Here is a 27852-nt window from a genome sequence, read left to right as displayed (position 1 = left end):
GTATGTGAGATAAACATGTTATAGCCGTAGAAAAACATCAGATGAGGGAAGGGATTTGTAAGATATTTAATTTATTATTCAGATTGATCCAAATATTCACATTTCATTCAGATGAACTGGGGTGAGGGGGTCTGCAGCTTATGTCAATTTCTCCTCTTGTAGGAAATCATATTATAATTGAATGCCTTTCTAGAAATAACCAGTGAAAATGGCACAGAAGAGGAACAATGTGTTAATTGCATCTTTTAAACATTAAACCAAAATGACTTTAATAGTATCCAGACTTGTATTTCAAGCAATTAATGTGACAATCTGCATATGTCCTCATAAAATATAGAGCAGCTCCTCATTGCTGCGGGGCAACAGATCTTAACAGATCAAACACTCAGTCCATTCTCACATGTAATATAATTGCAATTTTACATTAATCAGCTATATGTACTGCACACACCACAAATTAAATAAGTTTCCCTGAGGGTCCAACAGAAGACAGCATAATCAACAAAAAATATTAGAGACTGACTGCAACTTTATGGGAAGATTCCTTATATTTTTTGCATAGATTTTTTTTATAAAATGTTCAGTATTTTTGTTCTTTTTTTTCTTTCTGTGATTGGCTTCGTTGTATCGTAAGACACTTTCAAAATTCATAACTAAAATAAGTTCAAAATGCATGCTGAAGATGCTATCAGAATAAAAAGTATAGTTCCCAAGCCTGATGCATTTGGTTGCAGAATTTTCCAAGGGTACTTCTACATTTGCCCCCTAGTTCAAACTAGGGAGGCAAATGAAGGTGACCGAAGTTGCTAATGAAGCACAGGATTTAAATATACTCATACAATGAGGCGTACCAGTTAATTCGAGTTAAGGGTTTTTTCTCGGAGTACCACGTCTATACACGGCAAGTTAAATCGGGCTAGTCAATTTCCAAAATGGCGACCGGCCGCGACTATACTAATCAAGCGTGGCATATTTAAATCCCGTGCTTCATTAGCAACTTCGGTCGCCTTCATTTGCCTCCCTAGTTTGAACTAGGGGGCAAGAATAGATGTACCCCAAGGGGATTAAATAACGTTTTTTTTATCATTGATGGAGTAAGGGGTAAATCTCCTAAACAAACAATTAAATTGTATGTGTTGGCTTGTAAATAATATAGCATCACCTATTCCAAGCTCTGAAACAAAAACTATATTAAAATTGTACCTAAGTTTACGTTTTTAACATTCAAAGAAAGACTAATGACAGTTTTTCCATTCAGTAAACTCTTTTGTAAAAACTTACTAGTTCAGGAAGATAATATTTGTTTTCAAGCTTTCTCTAGGCAACAAGAATTTTAGTGCATGAAGTAATCAATAGTATATTGCCAATGACCTCACTGGTATTTATAAAGCTAAGTTCATAGTGACAACACTTAGTAATGCTAAACCTAGCAACGTTCATTTTATTTCTGAGTGCAGAGGTGCAATATTTTATCAGAATTCGTCCAGGATGGATGTAATTTTTCTAAAATGTCAGCCAGCTCTGAATGCTTAGGAAGGCGCTGGTCTGATAGTCCATTGTCATTTACCTTACATAATTGTTTATACCATGAAAAGTGTATTCTAAATGGTACTAAACCAGAATAATAAGCATTTTACACTCACTTTGCTCTGCCTTTTTGCAGGTGTAAATGTCTACACAAGCTTCAAAGTACTAGAAGTACTTTCAAAGGTTCTGTTTTAATTTTTTTACAGCTACACTGACAAACTTAGTCACTTGTTCAAATGACCATTTCATTTGGAAATTTTACACCTATTGACTCAGTCATTCTGATACATCAATGTGCACCAAAGAAAAGTTTATAAATGTAATAGGAACTAGTAAGAACAAAGTGCAAAAGAAGAACTGTAAGTAGCAGGTGTGAGGATGACATACATGTGAAAACCATTTCTCTGGACAGGCAGTCCTGTGAATACCAGCCATTTGTAAGCATGTCTTCCTCTAATGGCAGCCTCACGATAGCAAATATGATCAAGCAGAGAACTATCATGCTATTTTTCAGCAGGGACAAGCTAGAAGAGTAGTGAAATGAGAGCTCAACTACAGAGTATTCTGATGAAGACAGAGACTCTTTGATTCATGAATTTTAAGGCTAGAAGGGACCATTAGATCATCTAGTCTAGCTTGTTTTATAACACAAACTATAGATTTGGTGGGGGGGAAAGGGGAACTAATATGACAGAGTGGAGAAAAATTATTAGAGAAGTGTTTACCCCTTCATATAATACAAGAAGTAGGGTTACCTGATTAAATTAAGGGGCAGTGGGTTTAAAACAGAAAGAAATATTTCTTTTCACAATATACAGTCTGCCTGTGAAATGCATTGCTATGAGATGTTGAGAAGGCCAAAAATATACCTGGGTTCAAAAAGAAATTAAAAAGTTAATGGATGATAGGTCCATCAGTAGCAATTAGCTAAGATCTTCATGGATTCAACTCCATGCTTGAAGTGACCCTAATCCTCCAACTGCTAAAAACTGGGGAGAGATGAGAGGGGATGGATGACTAGAAATTGCCCTGTTCTGGTCTTTCCCTGTGAAACATCTGACATTGGCTACTGTCAAAACACAGGATACTGGGCTAGACGGACCATTGTTCTGACCAGTATAGCTGTTCGCATGACTGTCACTTTCAATGAATTTGGCCTCAAACCACTGTGGGATTTTTGTGAGGAAATGTCACATTATTGCAAATATCATCAAACGGAGGAGTCTAGAGTGTAATGTTTCAGCAAAGACAAGCTTCAAGAATGGTGAAAGGGAGACTTGCTTTAAAAAATCAGTTTCTTGCCAGTCTTTAAGGTGTCTAAGTCAATAGAACCTTTGGATAAACATGTTCTCTCATCCCTGTTAATTTCAATACTAGCAGTCCTTTTAGTTAGAGATTCTTTCTGGATGCTCATACACCAGGATATGGAGTAAGAAATGTATTAAAATAGATAAATATTGTTGCTTACCTGTGGAACTAATAGTAGAAGTTGATTGTAGGAGTTACTAACATATGGTGAGCAATTCTATCCAGTGTTTTTATACTCCTTATTTTCTTAGGTCTGCAATCTAACAGACTGATTTGCTCTCCAATGCTTTATGTGATGTCTATGTTAAATTTTGTTTTGGAGATATGTCAGTGAATGTTATATTCTCTGGTGCTTCTTTCTCTTTCACATTCAACAAATTGAAACAAAAATCTGTGATGAGAACTACATTGTTGAGAGACATTTATTCTTTTCCCTTTCAAATTAAAAGGGGAAATGTTAAAAATGTAAGGCTAACTAATAAGAATTGTATTCCTATGTATTTGATTTAATGTCACAGTCAATATTTTCCTCCAATGAGTATGCATTTCCTTGTGTTTTTATACCATTATTTCAGAACAGATGTCTTTTATGCTTCTGCACAAACCTTGATCTTCAACCTTGATTAAAGCTGAGCTATACAAGTATGCTTGTTCTGGTTTCAATGTCTTCATCTATTCCTAAACTCCTCCCTTTTCTCTCTTTCTCCCCTTCACCCCTCCCCCCCTTCTATTTGCAATTATCTCTTTTTTCAAAAAAATGGCAGCTACTTTCACCCAGAAGAGTGAGAGCAAATGAGCCAGAAGTGCTCTTGTAGGCTTTTAAAGTAGACTCAATGACTGAATTCTGGATGGGGTTTCGCAGAGGTGCCCACTGGCAATGTCAAAAATGCTGTCAAGTGGCTGAGCACAAGATGAACATTTTACATAGTAGTTCTCACTTTTACAGCCTTGCAGACATACTGCTTTCAGGAAGCAATTAAAGCAGTCGGAGACAGTGTACCGCATTTTTTTTTCCTGAGCAGCCACAGTGAAGAAAAAGCCATCTCCTCTCCAAGGCAGGCTGCAATGCTTCCTGTATGCTAATGGCTATATAGTTTTGGTTGTATTTTATAATTTGCCCTAACCTTGTATCCACACTCTCAGAAGCTTGAAGATTTCACCACAGCAGAGTAAAACATCTTTACTTCCCTGTAGCCAAGTCTTGAGCAAATAAAGACAAAGTGGTTGAGCTGAGGAGACGTGGTTACTTCAAAAGAGGAAATGGTATTGCAGATAGCTGAGAATGGTGGATGTTTCAGTACCTACATACCTGTATAATTCTCCCTCTAAACTTATCTCTGCCCATAAAAAATGGAAAACACAAAATGTAGTAAGATTTTTGCAGCACATTTTGTTTATAAAAGCATTCATGATTATTTTAAAAAAAAAGCGTATTCATATGGTATCGTTTTGAGGATGTGCGCCAAGCACAAAAATGGCTACAGTTTGTTTCAACCTTGCAGAAGGTACCATGAAAATGTACTAGCCTAGGCATAAAAAGTATTTGATCTCCTTTTATTAGGCTGACAGGTAATAATAAATGGTCTAGTAGCACTTTATAGACTAACAAAACATATAAATGGTATCATGAGATTTCGTGGCCACTTCTTCAGATGACCGGAGTTATGAGTTTAGGATGTGTACACCCATTACTAGTTTACTAGCCCATTAAAAGCAATTTTGCTGTCTGAATGAGTTAAGTTGTATATGACAGACTGAAGGGGAATTATGTACAACATTGAGAAGGATAATTGTACTAGATCCCAAACCTATAGGGCAAAAGAATCCTCTCAAAAGGACGACATATCTTCCAGAAGTTGCTTTCCATGGATTCTTTTATACCTAAAAAAAAATGAAATAGACAGAAAACCCAGTTGCTTTTACATTTAGATTAAATGCTCCTTTGTGAATATTATCAGTAGCTATTCCTTTTCTGATAATAATTTGAACAGGTTTTCTGCTGTTATACATAATAATTTTCCAGTCAAAAGGGAACCTAGATGACTCATAGCAGGCAATCTGAGATCATATTTCTCTCATCAGAGGGGATAGTTTTATTATTTATTTTTCCTCCTTAGTAATAAATGTCTATTTTGTGCTTTTCTGAGCAACACCCAATAATAAAATTGTCTCTGTACATTTTTGAACCATCCAATGTCATTTAATCTGCCTAGGAATTTAATAGAATTTTAAAAAAAATTCAGCCCATTGTTCACTTCTACCATGTACATCTAGACCATATGTTAGGTGTAGTGGAAAATTTGCCATCAAAACTTTTTTCTATGGAAAATTAGGCTTTCAGCTAAACATTTTTATAGAAACTGTCTTTCTCTAAAAGTTAGATTTTACTTGGAAAACTGAAAATCAGAAGCAGCTATTTTTCTCTGATGAAAAGTTTGAATGTCTTGCTGAAAATGTCAACTTAAATGCAATTTTTTCTTTCATGTACAAAATTTTCTCTGGAAAAAATAACCATTTTTCAACTGGCTCTCATATTTCTACAGTAATTTTGGTGGCACTCTGTTAACTTTCTATAGAGCCAGATTTATATAATTTCTGTTAAATTCCATAGGAATTTTCCATAATAGACTCCTGAGACATGCTAAGCACCTTCAGCGTCTGTTGTGGTCAGGGGATTTGAATGCATTAGGGATTTCACAGCATGGGTCCCAAGGTGGCTTTCTGTGTAAAAGATAAAAACACTCGTACTTAAAACCTCTGCTGGATTTTTCTCCCCTCTGGTATTTCAGCTGCTACTGAAGTGTCCTTTTCATTCGATGTTGGCAATGGCCCAGTGGAGATCATTGTCAGGTCTCCCAACCCACTCAATGATGACCAATGGCATCGAGTCATTGCCGAGAGAAATGTCAAGCAGGCCAGTCTGCAGGTGGACCAGCTGCCACAGGAGATCCGGAAGGCACCAACGGAAGGCCACACACGATTGGAACTGTATAGCCAGTTATATGTTGGTAAGTAGTAGAAGAAATAATAGGCTCCACTGGTCATTACTGCATTCCAGACACTTCACAATGGGGGCAGTTACAGTAATTGAGTAATATATCAGGCTTCTTTCCAGAAGCATTTGGTGATGGTAGGGGACAAAATGAAAAGTAATGCAGGTTAGGAAGGAAGGAAGGAAGGAATGAACGAATGAGTACTGTTCTGGTACACTGTTATCTTTGCTCCTTCCTTATTTGTATCTCAAGGCTCAGGCTTTGTTGAGATTTTTTTCCCCCAAAGGATCTCCCATACAGCTATTCAACTGAGAACTAAAAGAGGCCAGAGAACTCCATGCAGGGATGGAAACTTATGGCAGTACTGTTTGGCTGTCATCTCTGTGACATGAATAGCATCCTCATCCTATCTAGATTTGTTCTCCCCTTCCTCGTTTACTGTATTCGCCCTCCAATCTGACACACCATCACCCCACCTTTTGCTTGTGCATTTAATAGCAGGTTATATTGTATATATAAAGACACATTTCACTCTTTGCCTATCACTTTAAAATGTTGCTAGTGTTCACTGCATTTTGGGTACTGAAAGGCTGCTGTTCCAGCAACACTCATTCTTCTCTAGCTATTGAGGTCCACAGGGCAGACATTGTGTCATTAGGCAGGACCAGATTTACATGAAATGATGTTCAAAAAAATATTTCCCACCTCTCTAAATGTGTGGCAACAAGACATGAACAAAAATTATTTACCTCATCTCCTGACATTTTCCTGAACCATTCAACAACAGAAGAAAATCAGTACTTTAGTATTTTTGTAAATATCATTCTGGAAGTAGAATGGAAACAGCTATATATGTCATTGGTTGTACAGTCATTATTCACAACCTCAGTCTCTTCTTTAACATTGATAAAGATGATCTGGAGTAAAAATGTGTTACTTAGCAAACTGAAATGTAAATAAACTTGGCAGAATTCAATTTTTATTTTCTTATCACTTCAACTGAAAATGTTTATTTTAATCTTTTTTTTCAGATTTTAATCTATGTACATTTTCACAGTTGTGGGCACTTATGGGGCAGATCAAAATAAAGGGCAAGAGGATTCAGATAATGATTAGACAGTAGACATTGAGATTCAAAAAAGGCTGTCCTGGTGGTACTTTACAAATTTTTCATTAATTGTTTGACTGTATTACCAAAATTGAATATCTGGGATTGCACTAAATTTTCTCTGAATCATAACCAAGATCAACTCTACAACAGGTTGTAACCTCCCTGGTCTGGCACCCTTAAAATCTGACCAGTCCCAAATGAGGGAGTTAGCTAGACCAGAGAAGGTCAATGCTGACCCCGCGGCTGCCAGCCTCCAGGTTCTCCTGGGAGGCTGCCAGTCTCTCAACATCAGGGCTGTCCTTCTGAACACCGGCCCCTATTTTCAGATTGTACCACACTATCCCAGCCGACTGACCTTTCTGCTGGCCCTCGAAATTAGACAAAGGTTTCTAACCTTTACAGGAGTGATGTTCTGGAACAGCCTTCCAAGGGAAGTAGTGGGGGCAAAAGCCCTATCTGGCTTCAAGATTAAGCTAGATGGGTTTATGAAGAGGACGGTTTGATGCAATAACATGATCCTGGCAACTGATTGATCTTTCACTATCGGTGGTAAATAGGCCAATGGTGGGATAATAGGAGTTACTATAGAGAACTTTTTCCTGGGTGTCTGGCTGGTGAATCTTTGCCCACATGCTCAGGGTTCAGCTGATTGCCATATTTGGGGTCAGGAAGGAATTTTCCTCCAGGGTAGATTGGCTGAGGCCCTGCAGGTTTTTTGCCTTCCTCTGTAGCATGGGGTGTGGATCACTTGCTGGAGGATTCTCTGCATCTTGGGGTCTTCAAACCAACATATGAGGACTTCAATATCTGAGATATAGGTGAGAGGATTATTCCAGGAGTAGGTGGGTGAGATTCTGTGGCCTGTGTTGTGCAGAGCACCAGGACCAATAATAGGCCAGTTCAGTTAGGGTGGATGTGGCCCACTCCCAACAGCTGATGAGAAGGTGTGAATACCAAGAGAGAGAAAACTGCTTCTGTAATGAGCCAGGCATGCCCAGTCCCTATTCAAACCCAGATGAATAGTGTCACAAAAACTTCAGAAACAGGCTTCAAAGAGAAATTGCAGAGCTGTGATTCATTTGCAAGGTTGACTCTTCCATAGCCATGGTGCATGTTGGCACCAGGGCACTTTGAAGGAGACCGTACTAGATGATCACAATGGTCCCTTCTGACCTTAAAGTCTATGAGTCAGTGGGCTCAGCTCCCAGCCCTAGCAAGGCTTCCTGCCACCAGACTGCCAGCTCAGCTCCGATCCCGCTCCTGGCCAGACTCCTGACTACTGGCCCCTCTCCTGCCAGATTCCCAGCTGGCCTGCATTCCCAGATCCTGGACAAGAGAGGTTCAACCTGTAGCACCATGAATCTGAATTTCCTAAAAGCATATTGAAGGAATTTAAGGGTTCTAATACTTGCTTTCTGCCAGGCACTTGCCATGTGTGCTTGGAAAAGGCATTTAGGCAGGTATGTTCAGATTTGGGTGTTCTACTTGGGCATGTAAAACTGTATCTAAACAACAAAATAAGTGGCCTGATGATTGTGCACGTTGAAAGTATGGGCGTAAACCTCACCTCCAGTTTCACAAACTTTGCTTTGAAAAATATAATAAGATGTAAGAGGCTGTTGTCATTATTATTGCTTATCATTATCATCAACCTATAGGAAATGTTGCTATCTCTAAATGTATTCAGGAATAAAACCTATTATTACCGAGAAAATGATCTTTAAAAATATGTAAGAAAAAGAAGAAATTATGTCTCTAGGTAGTTCCTCCACTAATGGAACTATACCTCTTTATACCTTCTGAGAATTTGTCTGAAAGCTTAGACTTCCTGTAATTTGATTGCATAATGAAAAATGAATGAATATTTTAGGCTTTTAAAAGACATCCCAACCTACAGTGTTATGCTTAAAAGAAGCATACGGGATCTTTTTCAGGGGGATAAGTCAATATGCCACATTTATTGATAATATCACAAAGTAGCATATGCATTTACACACACACACACACACACACACACACACACACCCTGCTGATGGAATAGTTGCCAGTCTGTTGCTCAACCTATTTGCTAGATAGGTTGGGTGCGAAGAAGGAGCCGGGTTTTTGTCAGTCCAGACGATGCTCCACAGTCTTAGCAGGACGAGAATCCAAAGAACCATGCAACACACCCCATTTTGTATAGGATTTTCCTTCCATGCAAGTCTATGCATTTTGCCTTGTCAGGACTTAATCAGTCATTCAGCATCACAATCAGTTTTTCTGTGACATAGGCTTATTGAGAAGAAGTTGTTCTTACAGTCCATATGATATCCGTATGCTGACAACCCCTCAGGGTGTTATCTTCTGGCGAAACTTGATATCAGTTCCCTATCAAGGGGTGCTTGCCACTAACTTCAGGCTTCGTCAATCTGCCTCAGTCCAGGTTGCAAATTCAGTGTGCTTTCGCTTAGTTGATAATTATTTGATGCTTCTGAGTCTCCGCTCCCTCTCTGACCATTTGAGCATGCCATGGCCCTCACACTTACTGCTCCTAAAACATTTTCTCTCTCATTCTCACAAATAATACATTTACAGAATTGCAGCATGGAACAAAGGGATACTTCAAGTCACTTTATCCATTACAAGGCCTTACCTTATATTAACATCACTATGCATTACAATATTCCATCCTTTCACTTTAACATCAGAACATGCTAACAGATCTGGAGCTAAGTTAACAAAGCTCCCTGGCCTGTCTGAGACCTACATCTTGTATTTAAGTTTAATCCAAACCTTCTGCTATAACATACATTATGACTAAGGGTATGTCTACATTGCATTCCTCTTTCGAGAGAGGAATGCAAATGCAGCTGAGCGAAATTGAAAATGAAGCGCGGATTTGAATTTCCCACGCTTCATTTGCGTAATTGCAGCCAGATGCTTTTTCAAAATATCCTATTTTGAGATAAAAATGCTGTTTAGACCTGGTTATTTCGAGAAAAAAAACCTTCTTTCAAAATAACCCTTATTCCTTATAAAATGAGGTTTAAGGGTTATTTCAAAAGAAGGGATTTTTCTCGAAATAACTGCATCTAAACTGCATTTTTTATTTTGAAATAGTGTATTTTGAAAAAGTGGCCAGCTGTGAGTATACAAATGAAGCACTGGAAATTCAAATCCGCACTTCATTTGCAATTTCGCTCGGCTGCATTTGCATTCCTCTCTTGAAAGAGAAATGCAGTGTAGACATATCCTAGCTGACTTATTAATTACAAAATTCTAGGGTTACAACAGTATGTTCAGCTGTAGACATCCACTCAGTAGATTATTTGGTTTACAGCAACAATAATGCAGTTTAACTCTTGATTCATTATTTTTGCATTCTCTCTCAGGTGCCGCAGGAGGCCAGAGAGGATTTCTGGGTTGTATTCGCTCTTTAAGAATGAATGGGGTGACTCTGGACTTGGAAGAGAGAGCAAAGGTCACACTGGGGGTGAAACCTGGCTGCTCAGGCCACTGCACTAGCTATGGAATGTACTGTGAGAACGGAGGTAAATGTGTCGAGAAATACAATGGCTACTCCTGCGACTGTTCCAAAACTGCGTATGATGGACCGTTTTGCATAAAAGGTAAAAGTAGAAATGTGAAAGTCAAATCAACTAAGCAAAAGAGAATCACTAATTAATTGTTTGAATTTGGTTAAACATATGACGTGCTTAGGCGTGTGCAGCATATTTCATTAGGGTGTGCACCCAGGGAATTTTATTTTTTATTGGTGAACATTTATTGAATACTCAATCATAGAAGACATGCTGCACGTGAACGCTGGGTTTGTATACATTTCTACATTCTGCGCTTATTACATAATACAACAATCCATACTTGAAACTAAAAGAGCATATCATGTGATTAAATTAAAACGCAAAGCCACTTTTTTTTTGAGACATTAGGGTGTGCCTGGCACACCCCCTGTGCACGCCTATGATGACATGTGAGTACTTTAATATCCCTTACAAACCTACACATGCACAGTGATCTATTCTACCACTTATTAATGGGTAATAAATCCACCATTTAAATCCAACAGCAAATGGAAGAAAGAACTTTAAGACAGTGTATACTCTTTCCAGAAGGATCAAGTGTTCTCTTGTGCTGTTGAGTAATAAATTCCTATTAGCACAGGATAATGTTTATTAGTTCAAACAATACGAGTTAAGTTCAGATCCAGATCTGAACTTCTCTAGTACTCAGGGGGACTTAAGTTCAGGGCATTGGTTGTAACTGATATAGATTAAGGTGGCAGGGGTGAGCTACAACCTTTCTCAAGCATTTGGCTATACTGATCAAGAAGTCTGGTTGAAGTTTCTCACTAGTTATGTCGGATTAGAGATTGGTCATGCTAAATTAAGGGGAGGTTCATAGTTATAGTAGAGCATTTTGAGTGGGCACAGTGACTAATAAAGCACGGATGCCTTATCCACTTCATTCATTTGAAATGCATCAAGGATTATAATGAATCATTTTATTATCAGAGAATTTCTGGTATGTTGACATACCTACCAACTACTTTAAAAAAAATGTCCAAAAAGCTACAAGAAAACTGGGAATGAAACTTCTAGTTAGTTTCATTGGTGTATTTGGATTGGAAATTATAAAGATACAACTACATAGTATTGGGAAATGTAGTGTCTCGAATCAATGCATTTAAAATTTTACAGACATTCATTTGTTTACATAACATTTCAAGAAATATTCCTATATTCTATTGTAACCCGCTGCTGAAGATTTCATCACATATGCTTGAGGTGCCAGTCTCTCCCTCTTTCACTGTGTGTGTGTCATAAATATACAAAATCATCCAATCTGTTGTATTTCCTAGTTCTTTCTAGAAGCTGCCTCATGTGGTGCTAAGTCTGTGATTTCAGCTGAAATCATTTATTCATAACTCTTCTTAATGGTTTTCATGATTCTAAGGAACCTTTTGTCTCATAAATTGTCTATCACATTGTTCTGCCTTTAAATTACCCACCTTACCAGCAATCCTACAGGCAAGTCTATTTACCAGTCATCCTACTGCCCTTGAGCAGTTCATTATGCCTGCAGGGGATGACTAGTATCCTTTGACATTCCCAACTCCTTCACAACTATTCTTTCTTTTAAGACAAGCCTCAGGCATTAACGAGTTTGTGCTTTGCATTCCCCTTCTCTTCCATCTGGGAATAAGTGAAGCTTATAGCAGAAAAGGCCAGTCCAAGGCTCTCTTTACCCACTTCCTGGTTATGAGCTAGATTCACCTCTCCCCCATGTGTTAGCCCATATCCATAGGCACAGGAAGTAAGGCTTCAGGGTTTTTTTCACCCAACCTCCCTGTGCCCGGAAGCCAGCCACGCTGCTGACTCACCACAGTCTTCACCAGCTTCGGGTCCTGGCCTCCACTTGGCCTCTGGGATGCCAATGGCTTCACTACCACCTGCCAGCCTCACCCACTGGCCCCACGTCCACAGACTCCACAGCCCACCGGCCCTGCTAGCCTCAGAGTCCAGGCCACCAGCTCTGGAGGCTCCACAGCTACTACAAGTCCCGCTGCCAGCTCAGGCCTCTGCTCCTAGCCGCGGCTCAGGGCTCAGCAGTTGCCCCCACCTGTGGCTCCAGCCTGGGAGCAGTGAGCAGCTAGAGTTTCCTAACTTTCTTGGACCATATGGACCTTACACCTTTGCCATGAATGGCATCCAGTCATTCTGGTCTAGGAGAGTTGGCAGCCATCAGAAGGGCACGAATGGTTTCAAGGGGGTGGTGTAACTCAGCAACCTCACCCTAAAAATTGTTTCAGCGTCATTGCCCATATCAACCCTTCTTTATTCTTTCAGATATAACAAATCCTGCATCTTGGCAGGGGATCAGATTAGATAACCCTGACAGTCCCCTTCTAAGCTTATGGTTCTGTGATTACTATTGTTATCCATATATTAATCTGCCAGAGAGCCAAAACTCAGGGTCCAGTGTGTTGGTTCCAATAAGAGGAGAAACTGATGATGGAATCAAGTATTTTTTCCAGATGCAATCCAGTTTATTTACAAAGAATGGACAGAGTATCGTTTCCCTGAAGAAAAACGGAATCAGACACCTGGAGACCATTTTTTTTTTTCTGAAAGCTTCATCCCACTTTTAGCCAACACTCAGCGGAAAATCTCTCTCTTCAAGGACATTGTCTGTATTGCGCAGTGAGCTCAGGTGATTGGTACCGGGGTCTAAACACTTGGGTGAGCCTTCCCACAACAAAGTGTTATCCTCATTACTGTGCCTTCACTGATTCTGCACTTATCCACCCATGGCTGGGGACACATCCCACGGGTCTGTATGCTGGGATGCTCCAGGTTTCTATTCCAATCCATTCTGAGTGGCAGTGTGCACTAATCGCCTACAGAGACAGAGTTCTCTCTTTCAGCCAAAAACTGAAGTAATTTACTGTGTTAGTCTTTTAACGATCATATGTGTTGACTTTTAAAATAGTCACTGTTACATTCCAGTGAACTTTTTTAAAGTACTGTAGTCTTTTCCCAAAATTTGTTAGATCATTTTTTTCCCTGTTTTTTTCCCTATTTTTCCAATAATACGGAGGCCAAAAGAAGCAATTGCCCCTAGGCCCAGAGATTCAAAAGGGCCTGGGGCTCTGGCTGCCGCTGCTATACATCAGTGGCAGTGGTTGCAGCCCCGTGCCTTTTAAATTGCCACTGGAGCACTGTATAGCACTCTTCAGGTGACTGAGAGGGCTTCTTGAGGGAGGGAGATGCAGCACAGCATGTTCCAGGCATGCGGTGGTCTGGCTGCCCCAGCTCTGCCCCTTCCACCCACGTAATCACCCCTTCCAGGAGCATGAAACCAGCCCATCACACACACACACATCTTAGGTTCACCAGGCTCCTGGCTATCAGCCTCGCTGACTTTTGGGGATGAGCCACCCACAGATTGACTGAAAACCAACCCAAAGCTTCAGTCAAAACTAAGTCTAAACAAAATATTTTCTTCCTGACTTTAGACACAACATAAAATAGAAATACCATAAAAGAAGTTGAATAGTGCCTGACACAATGAGGCTTTATTCTTGAGTGCTAAGGAAATATCCAGCAATGTATATACATCACCTAGTTCCAATTAGCCGCAGGTTCTGTGACTTGATCATTCCAATTTCCTTTTCAGTTAGTGCCGAAAACTGGCTTATCTGTGTGGAAAATCAGGCTTCTCCCACCTCCTAACATAATTCAATGTTTATGACCTCAGAATGATTCTTCATTCAAATAAGCAGGTGGTATAAAAAACAACAGTTAAAGGGTAACGTAGACACAACACAGGTAATTTTGGAAATGCCCCATGAACAAGAGAACAGTAAAAATCCTGAAGCAATGCTGAAAATAAGGTCTCTAAAACACTTCAGTTGGGGCCTATTGCGTTTTACGTTGTAAATTTAACTTGCAGTATGCTTCATAAATCCAGGAAAACACTGGAACATCTTGTAAATGTTGCCAAATTCCCTAGGTTTTCAAATAAACTGGCTTCTACTTTTGTTTCTAATGACACCACAGGGAGTCTTCTGCCATATGCTCCTTTTCCATGAAACAGGACTGGGCTGTCACTGGATGCTAAGCGAAAATACAGAAATAGTACATGCCAATGAAATGAAGTTTTGGCAAAATAATTGAGTGTATTGCATAATCTTTCCTGGAGTATAGTGGTGGTTTGTAATAGACAGGAGGAGTGCTGACCAGAACCCAGTGACTAAGGGGTTAAACTCAGGTAGCTACTAAAGGTGTTGGCCCAGGGGCCGCAGAACCAATCGAGATAGAGTGTTGAAATTTGAATTTGATATAGATTCCTTGCCTGCTTTCTTTGTGGTGAAGAGAGAAACCAGGAGTTGAGAGACACAGAATGATTTAAATCCAGGCAGGACTACTATGTCTCCAAGGAATTTGGGGCATGGGAGTAGATTGAACAAAGAGAAAATTGGAAGGAAGGGGGAAAGTGAATTTGCTCACATTTGGGTTGATTTTTCTTTATTTTGTGGTTTGGTTTGAACTACTCTGTGTGAATCTATGCCTCCCCATTTACTACCTTGCATTTTGCTCAGAGACTTTTCTCTGTGTTTTAATTTGTTTTCCTTAGTTGCTCTGTAACACCTAGCAACTAAGTGTGCGTTATCAAATTTATCTTTTGTTTTGTAATTAAAATCACTTTTTTTAAGGTGATGATTTGATTCTTGTGTGCTGGCAGATCTGTCTGTGTGTATTGGCTCAGACTAAGGGGTCAACTACCTGAGACTGTAGCTTGTTTTTCTCTTTTCTTTTTTCAAGCTCTTTTGGGGCAAAAGAACTCGGTGTAACCTTGAAGGTGATTTGAAGTGTTTTCATCCCTGGTTATTAGGGATAAAAAAGCACTTTATGGTGGCAGCGATTCCCTAAAATCTGTGTATTATGATTCTGGGGAGGGGAGGTTTTTGTTAGCAGTGCTTGTAGAGGCAAGGTTTTGAAGCTCTCTTGCGGGCCCTCACCTTCCGCACTTGGAGTGCAAGAGTAAGGAACAGTCCTGACATAGTTCTTTTCCACTTAGCACTAATTTAAACGCACCTCATGACTATCAGAATTATGCCTAGGTAATATTTTGAATATAGCTTTCTGAAAATACTAACATCTGGAATTTACTACATTTTTCATCAACATTTTGAATTTTGACAACCTCCCCCCCCCCAAAAATCAATGAACTATTCAGTAAAAATACATCCTTTTTTTCCCAATCAGCTCTAATTGTTCATGTTCATGCTAGTCTGAATATTACTGTCTCCGTTTTAATTTTAACGTTAAGTATATGTGTAGCTGCACTTTATCTTTTGCTGACTTATTTTATTGTATGTATTAGAGAGTGATTATTGCTATGTGTGATATGGCTATGGCCAGGGCTCAACAAATCATGTAATCTACTCGTGGCGAGTAGATTACAAGCCGGCACAGACGGCACCGTACTGCGATCTGGGCATGCGCAGCCCGCAGAACCGCGGGGCTTGACGCTGCTTGGCAAGCCCTGGCTATGACTGTGTATTTTAAAAATGATTTGCTAGTTACATCAGGGCCTGAGGTACTTGGTTGCTGTTAAAAATCATTCTGAAATGTTTTCTTTTTGTAATATATGTGTGGGTTTTATTGTACTGGTTACATAGACTGTGGATTTATGGTTGTGCAAAGAAATTTGCTACATTCCTCTGCTATTGCAATCTTTCCCCTCACTTGGTCATAGACCAATGGTCATGCTGCTTTATCACAAGTCTTTGTTATAAGTGCAAATGGGATTTGGGATGAGACAGCCAAGTTTGTTTTCCTTTGCAACCTAAGTCAGGATTTGAGTTCAATTCTATAGAGATAATGGTTAAAGGTGCACCACATCAATAATTAAGGCTGAATTCTGCTACCCTTAGGGTACGTCTAAACTACATGGCTCCGTCAACGGAGCCATGTAGATTTGTTGTTTTAGCAAAGGCAAATGAAGCCGCGATTTAAATGATCGCGGCTTCATTTACATTTACATGGCTGCCGCGCTGAGCCAACAAACAGCTGATCAGCTGTTTGTCCGCTCAGCGCGCTAGTCTGGACGCTCCCCTGCCGACATCAAAGCCCTTTGTCGGCAGCCCTGGTAAACCTCATCCCCGGAATAACAGGGCTGCCGACAAAGGGCTTTGATGTCGGCAAGGGAGCGTCCAGACTAGCGCGCTGAGCGGACAAACAGCTGATCAGCTGTTTGTCCGCTCAGCGCGGCAGCCATGTAAATGTAAATGAAGCCGCGATCATTTAAATCATGGCTTCATTTGCCTTTGCCTATGTGTCTAATCTACATGCCTCTGACGACAGAGGCATGTACTCTAGACACAGCCTTACAGTGTAAATCACACTTCATTCATATGAATTATTTTGAGTTAGAAAGTGATAATTTCCCCATTATATAAATGAGGGAATTGAGGAATACAAAGATCTCTGATTTTAGGTGCCTCGAGTTTAGTATGTCTAGTTTAACATCTAAGGCTTAATTTTCAGAGCTATTCAGTTCAGTTGTAATAATGCATACTCAGAACCTTGGAAAAATCAACTTTTGGGTATTCAAAGACTGACACAAATTTGACACTGCATAGTAACTTTCTCCTCAAGGAGTCCCACTGAAACACTGAGGACTCAACTCAAGCAGCTACACAGCGTAAGTAAAGGTTGGCAGAACCTTGCCCCAATGGTTTTTAAATTATGATAAACTTCTTTATGATATCTATGATGGATCTGGTCAGGATCCCCCAGTCAGCAGCTCACCAGATTGCTGTGAGGAGACCCAGATACCAGATCCTGGGTGTATTAAGCCTCGGGAGTCCGAACACAGCCCAAGTGCTGTCACTGTCTGTAATGAGGGTGGACTCACCACCACGGTGCCTCTTGTTGGCCATCCTGGGAGTTAGCTCTCCAGTCCAACAGTGCCCCTGCCTGTAGTGTGGTCTGACTTGCAGTCACTTCCATTCCATTGCTGGGACCCATGTTGGTTCCCAGTTCGTGGCATCCTCTTCATGGCACAGCCCTACTTGGTTCTTTCTTCCCTTCCCTTTTTATGTGGCCCTCCCTGGCCCTGTTTGGCTGCTCCAGCAAGCCTTCTTCTCATTGTCTGGCTTCACAAAATCCTCCTCTCATTGGCTAGGATCCTCCACAGCCTCCCCAAGGCCTGCATTAACCCTTTTCCACCAGTGTGGGTCAGATGCCCCATCACACTGTCTTGGGGTCTCAAGGCACATTCTCATGAAGCATTCTCTTTCTGTATGCCACCCCTTTCCAACAGCCTGTAGCACAGCACTCTGGAAATAATGCTGACACCTCTGGCTTCCCTTTTATCTTAAACATATGTCTGTCAGAACTCCACCCCAAGGTCTGAGCCTTCTGGTTTACCTCTTCAAAGGACCACATGGCAAGTGTAGTATATAACACAGGCAGAACCTATAGGAATCTAACACTTTTATTTTAGTTATTCACAGGAGAAATACATAGATCTCTCCAAAAACTACTAACCTCCCTCAAATCATTTCCCTCCCTCAGTCACCTCACCACTCCAGAGCATTCTGGGCTAGGGTTAGGGCTATTGATAAGATCCGGGATCCTTCCCGTGCAGCTGCTTGACTTCTCTGCCTAAACTTGAAGCTTTTTTCCCTAAGACAGTTTGCTTCCTCTGTCCTTGGCCAGACCATCCCCTTCCCTTCTTTTGGTTGAACTTCCTATGTATGTCCATCTTCTCCCTGTGAGTTTAACCCCCTTTCTCTTCCTCTTGTTTGCTAATTTTCCATATTTCCCAAGCCAGCCTCCTGAAGAGAAAACTGTTTTCCCCTAGAATGCAATTACTTTTTTGTTCTCCCAGGTAAGACCTAGTCAGGTGCCGATAGTTCTTTCACGATGACCTCTTCTCCTTGGTCTAGCAAAAACATGCTTTATGACACATAAGCCATGGGGATTACATAGACCCAGAGGCATTCCATGATACATGAATTTCACAATTATGTCATAATATTAGTCAGAATTCAAAAGACAGACCCCCCCCCAAAAAAATCACAGTTTATTTTTCAACCTCTGCTATGGGTCCTACATACCTATGCATGCCACGTTTTATCAGTGTGGATGTACCTGGGGAATGATGACAGAAGGAGTGATATGAAAATAAACAAATAGAATGCCATTGATTTAGAAGATCCGCATAGATTGGTTTATAACTAGCAAATGCTTCTCAGAGTAAGTACAGGTCATACACTCTGGTGGCTATATTTATTGAGGAAATTCATGCTTAGAATTATTGATTGATGACTGGTAAGAAATTGCATTGTCTCCAGTCTGGTCAGTGGCTGTTCACATAGAATAATACCGTCCCGTTACAAGGACAAAGCTGTCAGAATGCAGTTTGCCATATATTTTTATTTTGTTGTTGGTTTTTCTGGGTCTCTAATCAGCTCCATTTGTTCTTTCACCGATCTGAGAAATTGTTACACGAAGCAGCCAAAATGAGTCTGCAATCCTATAGATTGCTTTCTGACCTTATTCTGTCCTTCGTTTCAGAATCTTTTTATTTACAATGTATAACAAGGGGCTTCTGGGGGACACTGCTGAGAGCATCCATTCTAGGCGAATTGCTTAGAGATAGGGCTACTTACTGCCCAAAACTTGGAGTTCTCTTCTCTAAGGCACTCCCAACCCATCACAAAGAGTACTTCTGTTCACCACAGTGGCTGACAAGAAGTCATATAAGTAGTTCTCTCAGACACTTCAGTTCTCTTGTCATCACCAGTACCACTCCTTATACAGATGAGAAGTATGAAAACCTGTCTCATCAAACAAAAAGGTTCTTTCAATCCCAAAGGACAAGCCACATTCCCAGGTCAAATTTAGAATCTTATCCCAAAAGCATACTGCTTCCAATCCTTTAAGTAGGTAGGAAGGAAGGAATCAAATGCATATAACAATTGAAAAGTTCCAGGTTCAGGCTTGTAGCAGTGTTGGGATAACCTGCTGTCTTAAGTCAAGTCTCTGGACTACATGTGCAATTTGAATACATTGTTGACTCCTCTGTTTAGAACTTCCATTTGTGGAAAAGATCTTCCACAGGTGAGAAGCAGAACTGGAGACAAGATGGAGGAGTTCCCAGGGCCTTATATAGCTTCCCCCATGTGGATGGAGTCTCGTTGTTCTTGTTATGGAAAAGTACGTCTACAAGATGTAGCTTGTGCATGAACAAGTCACCTGTCTATGGATAATTAATTCTTTATGGGGAGAAAGCCTTGCTTCCATGCTAGTCTGGATGTTCACAGGAAAGCTCACCTCTTAAGGCCCATTTTCAGTAAAGTAGTTATGTTCATCCTGAACAGACCCTTTACAATAGGCTGGCCAGACCTGTTGTTGCTCCCAGAATCAAACATTTGAAATGCAAATACATGGCCAATACTCATAATTTCAAATACAAAATGATACAGACATATAAATGGCACAATCATAGCCAGCAAATCATAACTTTTCTATCTCACTTGGCACACATTATACAAGATTTGATGCAAACATAAAAAGTGGTTGTAACAATGATTTATAAGGCTATATCACAATCCAATAACATCACACAGTAGCCCTTTCTTTCTGACTATTGGATTTGTCTGAGCTCAATTTTTACATCTATAACAGGTGTGTCTTTAAAACAGCTGAGGGACAATCCTAGAATCATTGTGTAGCACAAGAGTCTGTGTCGTACTCTAGAGAGCTCCCAAGAGGCCAGCTGGAGAAAGAAATTCTTCCTGCAGGCATTGAAGGGGAAGAGATCCAGGAGAGTAGAAACTGTCCAATGCTGCAATCAGTTCCAATGGCCTGTGCTAGACAAGAAGTTAGATTAGAACAGAACAGTGGTCCCTTCTGACTTTATAACCTATTGAAAAGGCATGGGAACTACTCCACACCTGATGCCTTAGCTCACATGGTGCATGTTTAAATTCAATCCTATCCTTTTCTGGGCACCGCTGCCTAACATGCGTGCATAAATATGGGATTTAAGGACAGAATGGGTGCACACAGATGGAATGTTTGCTGCAGCATGAAGGAGCATATAAATGTTTAGCATCTCTTAGCACAATGACCTTGCAATGCCAGCTACAAAAGTGCCATGTGGACACTTGTTCTCACTTTCAGTGTAAATAAGAAGCAGGCGGTGTTATCCCCTGTAAATGTAAACAAACTTGTTTGTCATAGGCCTGGTCTACACTAGAGGATAAATTTAAATTAAGATATGCAACTTCAGCTCTGTTAATTGCATAGCTTAAGTCAAAGTATCTTAACTTGAATCTTGGCACCATCCACTCTGCGGGAAGTCAAAGGGAGCACACTCTCCCTTTGTATTACCTTACTCCTTGTAGAAGCAGGGCTACCAGCATCGAAGGGAGTGCCCTGTCAGTTTGAATTGGCGTGTCTTTATTAGACCTGCTTATTCAAACCTCAGAAGATCAACTTCGGCTGCTTCGATCTTATCTGTAGTGTAGACGTGCCTTAGTGATCGGCCAAACAAAAAGTAGGACTGAGTAGACTTGTAGGCTCCAACGTTTTACATTGTTTTGTTTTTGAGTGCAGTTATGTAACAGACAAACAAAATCTACATTTGTAAGTTATGCTTTCATGCTAAAGAGCTTGCATTATACTACATGTATGAGGTGAATTGACAAATACTAATTATTTTGTTCATTATTTTTATAGTGCAAATATTTGTAATTAAAAAATAATCATATAAAGTGGTCATTGAACACTTTGTATTCTGCATTATAAAATGCATTAAAATATTTGAAAACGGAGAGAAAACATCGAAAATATTTAATACATTTCAACTGGTATTTTGTTTTTAAACATTGCTGTTAACTGTGGTTAATTTTTTAAATTATGATTAATTTTTTGAGTTAATCATGAGTTAATTATAATTAATTGACAGCCTTAATATATTTGTGAAAAGTATTGTACATTCTGTGAAAAGGTTGCAAACAGGTGCATCTATTTTTGTCCTACATGTATTCACTTATTAGCATGCAGTATATGCTGCTTTGAAAATCACATTCCTCATAGTGTCATGGAATTTCTTTATTGGAAAAATGTTGTTTGATTTTTAATCCAAAAAATCAGCTCCTCTTCCCTACTCACATTACTCAAAGAGATATTTAAATCAGAACGCAAGGCAAAGTAGTGGGATAAAGTTTTCCAGTCTACCACAAGGCTATAATAAATTTCTAATAAAGAGCAAAGATTTATTTATCTGTATACAGAAAACAAATATATAAGGGATAATTTCAAAAAAACTGACATTTGTGGGTCAGAAAGCATGATAATCTTTCAACTTCTCTGTCAGCCAATTACAATAGGACTGCCCGGGTGCTAATATCTATTGAATCCAGTTCTTTTACTGGAGATTAATGGAACAACTACAGCAAGCTTTTTAGCTGCTCTGAATGAGAATCCATATGAACACAGAGAAAATCCAAATTTCTCATGTTGGGTTTCTGTATGCTGTGTCCATCTGTTATACTTTTATGGCTTCCATTACTTAATATTCAAGCAGTTCACTATTTCTTAGTCTGTGTTTTGTCCTCTGAGCACTCTGCAAGATAAGGAAGTACTATTAGACCCATTTTGTAGGTGGGGGAACTGAGGCAGAGGCTAAAGGCTTGTCTTCACTGCAACAGTTAACTCAAGTAAGTCCACTGAAGTTACTGCACTCAAAAAAACCTAGTGCAAAGGGAGAGTAACCATACTGTAAACCAACACCGTAGTTATACACAGTGCTAAGATTAGCAGCACAGAATGATTCAATTAGTTGCTGTTGCTGAATAGTTGTAACTGGAGCTGTTGCATTCCCACTGCATCACTACTTCAAACATCAGCATCACTTGAGCCTCAACCCATCCTCTCTGATAAACCAGCTAGCTTGAACATAAGAATGGCCATTCTGCATCAGACCAAAGGACAACCTTGCCTAGTATCTTGTCTTCAGATAGTGGCCAATGCCAGGTGCCCCCCAGACATTCCCATCCCTGACAAAACAAAGGCTAGAGACATCATCCCCTGCCCATCCTGATTAATAGCCATTGATGGAACGATCCTCCATGAATGTATCCAGTTCTTTTTTGAACCCTGTTAAACTCTTGGCCTTCACAGGCTGACTGTGTGTTTTGTGAAAAAAAATACTTCCTTTTGTTTATTTTAAACCTATTTGTTTCGTTGGATGATCCCTGTCCTTGTATTAAGGGAAGGAATAAATAACTTTTCCTTATTTACTTTTTCCACACAGTCACATCCCCCCTTAGTCATCTCTTTTCCAAGCTGAAAAGTACCAGTCTTACTAGTCTTTCCTCATATGGAAACTGTTCTATATGCTTAATCATGTTTGTTGCCCTTTTCTGAACTTTTCCCAATTCCAATATTTTTTTGAGATGAGGCAATCACATCTGCACACAGTACTGAAGATATAAGCATACCATGGATTTTTAAAGAAGCAATAAGATATTTTCTGTCTTATTATGTATTCCTTTTGCAACAATTCCTAACATTCCATTTGCGATTTTGACTGCCGCTGCATATTGAGTGGATGTTTTCAGAAAACTATCCACAACAACTCCAAGATCTCTCTCTTGAATGGTAACAGCTAATTTAAAACCCATCATTTTATATATGCAGTTGGGATTATGTTTTCCAATATCTATTACTTTGCATTTATCAGTATTGAACTTTATCTGCCATTTTATTGCCCAGACATCCAGTTTTGTGAGATCCTTTTGAAGCTCTTTGCTGTATTCCATGGATAGAACTATCTTGAGCAGTTTTGTATCATCTGCAGTTTTAGTCACCTGTTTACCCCTTTCTCCAGATAATTTTTGAAAGTGTTGAATAGGATTGGTCCCAGTACAAACCCTTGGGGGATACCACAAGTTACCTCTCTCCATTCTGAAAAATGACCATTTATTCCTACCCTTTGTTTCCTATCTGTTAATCAATTACCAGTCCATGTAAGTGTCTTCTCCTTTCCCCCTTGTCATAGGCTTTTTGACAATATATCCCCTGGATGCCCCTTGTCCACATGATTGTTGACTTCCTCAAAGAATTCTAGCACATTGGAGAGGCATGATTTCCCTTTACAAAATCCATGTTGACTCTTCCATCCCCAAGAAATTATAAGAGGGAGGTGGGGAAAGTATCTGTCAATTGTAGGACCGGTGCTAATGAGGCTAATTAAGTGGTCTGAAAGTGTCCCATTTTTAACTTTTGATATAAAAATGTGGTGATTGGAGGGAGGGGAGAATTACTTTATGATGCAACATCCTGATAATGTCTTTGTTCGAGCCCAGCGAAACAAAGCACCCTAACCACTGGGTTAACCTTTTCCCATGAACAAGGCAGAAAGCAACCACAAATATTTCTGGACTTGCTCTTGCAACACTGGAAAACATCCCTTGATGTTACTTCTGGGAGTATCTCCATATAGACCCAATGATACGTCACAAGAACATGCAAAAAACATTTTCTCCAGAAACCATTCCTCTGATGTATATTTTATACAGCTTTCTTCTTTGTCTTTTTCCCCACTACTTGGGATATTTTCCTAATAATATATAGCTGGATTCTCCACTCCACTTGAATGCAGTGAAGGGGGAAAAACTTCATGATCCTTGGCCAACCGACTCAGCATATGTTACAGCTTTTAAGGTGCAGTTTTAATTTGTTCCCTAATGGAAAAAGGACCCTCAATGGCTGCAGCGCCCCACCATCCAGCCTTCCACTGGCATACCACCTTCCCTCTCTGTATAGGGAAGTAGAACAAAAGTTCTGAATTGTTTTGGTGTGTTTATGCAAAATTGAATTCTAATTCTAGAAACCCTTCACTTACACTGTGGAATAAAATAACTTCATCATGAGCCTGATCCAAAGCCCATTGAATCAATGAGAATCTTAGTATAGATTTCACTGGGCAATCGTCAGGATGCACATAAGGCATCATTACATGTCATTTTTCCAGCTTTTCCTTCATAGAATCAAAGAATCATAGAATTCTAGGACTGGAAGGGACCTCGAGACAATCTCCTGCTCTCATGGCAGAACCCAATACTGTCTAGACCATCCCTGATCGACATTTATCTAACCTACTCTTAAATCTCTCCAGAGATGGAGATTCCACAACCTCCCTATGTAATATATTCCAGTGTTTAAATAAATACCCTGACAGTTAGGAACTTTTTCCTAATGTCCAACCTAAACCTCCCTTGCTGCAGTTTAAGCCCATTGCTTCTTGTTCTATCCTCAGAGGCCAGGAAGAACAATTTTTCTCCCTCCCTTGAGCACTGATCTATTTAATCAAAGAAGAGGATAGACATTTAATGAGTTTATATTGCTAATTGGAATAAATAATTGTTGTATTTCTCCATTTGACTACACCACCACAACGCTCAAAATGTACAGTGATGACAACTAAAGAACACACATTGGGAAATGTTTTAGAAAAGCTTTACATCTCCACTTCTTGCCTGCACAAACTAAACAGAGTGGGGCTGAGAGCAGAATAAACCCGAAGTGCACTGAGCGGTTAAATGAAAATCAATACTGTATGCATGTGACTCAAAGCAGTGGCATCACTCAGCTGTCAGATACCTACCAGAGCTTTGAAAGGGGAGGGGCACATGTCTGTAGGGCAGCAGAGATCAAAACACTGAGCACAGCCATGAGGGCAAGCATTGTGGGATACTGGCAGAAGCCAGTTCTCTCAACAAAACAAATGGCAGAGTATACACTGATCTTTGTCAGCAATAAAGAAAGGGGAAAAGAAAAAAATATCTCTCGTAAGGGTAGACGTTTTTTGCCACCAAAACTGGGTTTTTCCCCCAACAAAAATCACATTGCAGTGTGAATGTTCTCACTGTGTTGTCACCAAAAGGCAGGGGGGCTTGGTTTTGGTTTTTCTGAAAAAATTTCACTTACATCCACACCTCAATTGCATTCTTCCAAAAAAAAATTGACAGAACAGAGGGTATGTCTACACTACAAAGTTAGTTCGAACTAACGGATGTTAGTTCGAACTAACTTTCATAGGCGCTACACTAGCGCTCCGTTAGTTCAAACTTAATTCGAACTAACAGAGCGCTTAGTTCGAACTAGGTAATCCTCATTCCACGAGGATTAAGCCTAGTTCGAACTAGCTAGTTCGAATTAAGGGGTGTGTAGCCCCTTAATTCGAACTAGTGGGAGGCTAGCCCTCCCCAGCTTTCCCTGGTGGCCACTCTGGCCAACACCAGGGAAACTCGTCTGCCCCCCTCCTGGCCCCGGACCCCTTAAAGGGGCACGGGCTGGCTACGGTGCCCATGTCAGGTGCAAGCCTGCCAGCACCCAGCCAGCAGACCCTGCACATGGCACGGATCGAGCCACCCACCCGATGCCCCCCAGCCCTCCCCCTCTTCCCGGGACCAGGCTGGCGGCTCCCGGGAGCTTGCCCGGGACCGCAAGAGGCGGGCACCCACCTGGGCTGGTGCGGACATCATGGACCTCGTCCACGATCTCCGCACTAGGCACAGGAAAGTGGCCGGCTTGGGCAGGAGAGCTGCCAGCCTGGCCACCCAGGAGCAGGTGTGCAAGAGAATCAAGGGGGTCCACTGAGACCCCCGACCCTGAGCCCTGAGCTTACAATGGCTGTACTTGGTCAGACCAAAGGGCTATGTCTAGACTGCAGGCTTCTTTCGAAAGAGGCTCTTTCGAAAGATCGCGTCTAGATTGCAGGCGGATCTTTCGAAAGAGAAATCCGCTTTTTCGAAAGAGAGCACCCAGCGAGTCTGGATGCTCTCTTTCGAAGACGGCCTCTTTACATTGAAGAACGCCTTCTTTCAAAAGAGGAACTTTCGAAGGAAGGAGTTCTTCCTCGTGAAACGAGGTTTACCGCCATCGAAAGAAAAGCCGCGTTCTTTCGAAATAATTTCGAAAGAATGCGGCTTGAGTCTGGACGCAGGGGAAGTTTTTTCGGGAAAAGGCTACTTTTCCCGAAAAAACCCCTGAGTCTGGACACGGCCAAGGTCCATCTAGCTCAGTAGCCTGTCTGCCGACAGCGGCCAACCCTAGGGACCCTGGAGGGGATGGACCGAAGACAGTGACCAAGCCATTTGTCTCATGCCATCCCTCTCCAGCCTGCCACAAACCTTGGGCAGGGACACCACTCCTACCCCCTGGCTAATACCACTCCATGGACCCAACCTCCATGACTTGATCTCACTTCCCTTTAAACTCTGTTCCAGTTCTAGCCTTCACAGACTCCTGCCGCAAGGAGTTCCACAGGTTGACTCTTTGCTTTGTGAAGAAGAACTTTCTTACTAGTTTGAAGCCTGCTACCCATTCCTTTCCTTTGGTGTCCTCTAGTCCTTCTATTATGGGAACTAATGAAGAACTTTTCTTGATGCACCCTCTCCACCCCACTCAGGCTTTTATAGACCTCTATCATATCCCCCCTCCGTCTCCTCTTTTCTAAGCTGAGAAGTCCCAGTCTCTTTAGCCTCTCTTCATATGGGACCTGTTCCAAACCTCTGATCATTTTAGTTGCCCTCCCCTCTCCCACCCTCTCTCTTCCCCTCTCCCACCTCCTTTTCCCAGTCTCCCCAAGTTTTGTTCAATAAAGAGAGATTCTATTTTTGAACACAATTGTCCTTTATTTTGTACATCAGGAAGGGGGGCTAGGGAAGGGTAAGTGGAAGGAGGTGAGGGAGGAATGGGGTACGAGCCCCCGATGGGGAGGACTGGGCTGGCTCTGCGGGCTTCTGGGGGTGGAAGTTCTCCTGCAGCCCCCCAATTGCTCCCTCTCCCCAGATGGCAGCCTGCGGCAAGTGCAGCCGATCTGATGGCCGAGTGCTGTGATGTGCCCAGTGTGGGCACTCAGGGCACTCTAAGTCAGGACTGCTTTGCAAGCGGGGCACCCCTGTCTGGGGTTGGGGTCGGGTCCCTTTAAGCACAGCCCTCGGCTAGCCTGAGGCAGCAGCTCCACGCTCTCAGTCCACATCTGATGCCCTGCCGGCACTGCTTCCGACCATCCTTAACCCCGGTTCAGCGTCCACTTAATGTGGACATGCTAGTTCGAATTAGCAAAACGCTAATTCTAACTAGTTTTTTAGTCTAAGTTAGTTCGAATTAGCACTGTAGTGTAGACATACCCAGAGGGGTTTTTCCAACATTGGTATACCTCTTTCTACAAGAAAGAAGCCTTTTTCCGAAAGAGCTCTTTTGGGAAAAGGCATGTGTGCACAGGGAAGAGGGAGCTCTTTCAAAAGAAGAGGAAAGAAGAAAAAGCAGAGGTGCCTTGGTGGCCACTCTGTCCATAGTAATCACAGCTTAAATGCGAGAT

At 41.0% G+C, this 27852-nt stretch overlaps 1 protein-coding gene across 1 annotated transcript in view; it reads left to right on the top strand.

The window, feature by feature from the left end:
• The window catches only part of CNTNAP2 (contactin associated protein 2), a 1659707-nt gene that overhangs the window by 1495862 nt on the left and 135993 nt on the right, over window positions 1–27852 (top strand). The window contains exons 17-18 of the mRNA XM_075921713.2: window positions 5625–5843; window positions 10311–10547. Coding sequence (XP_075777828.2) covers window positions 5625–5843; window positions 10311–10547 — 456 coding nt within the window. The remainder of the gene's footprint in view (window positions 1–5624; window positions 5844–10310; window positions 10548–27852) is intronic.

The sequence above is a fragment of the Pelodiscus sinensis genome, chromosome 2 (assembly GCF_052426305.1).
Source record: "Pelodiscus sinensis isolate ZL-2025 chromosome 2, ASM5242630v1, whole genome shotgun sequence".
Taxonomy (NCBI): Eukaryota; Metazoa; Chordata; order Testudines; family Trionychidae; genus Pelodiscus; species Pelodiscus sinensis.
Note: the sequence above shows the minus strand (reverse complement) of the source record. Positions and strands in the feature narration are given on the sequence as shown.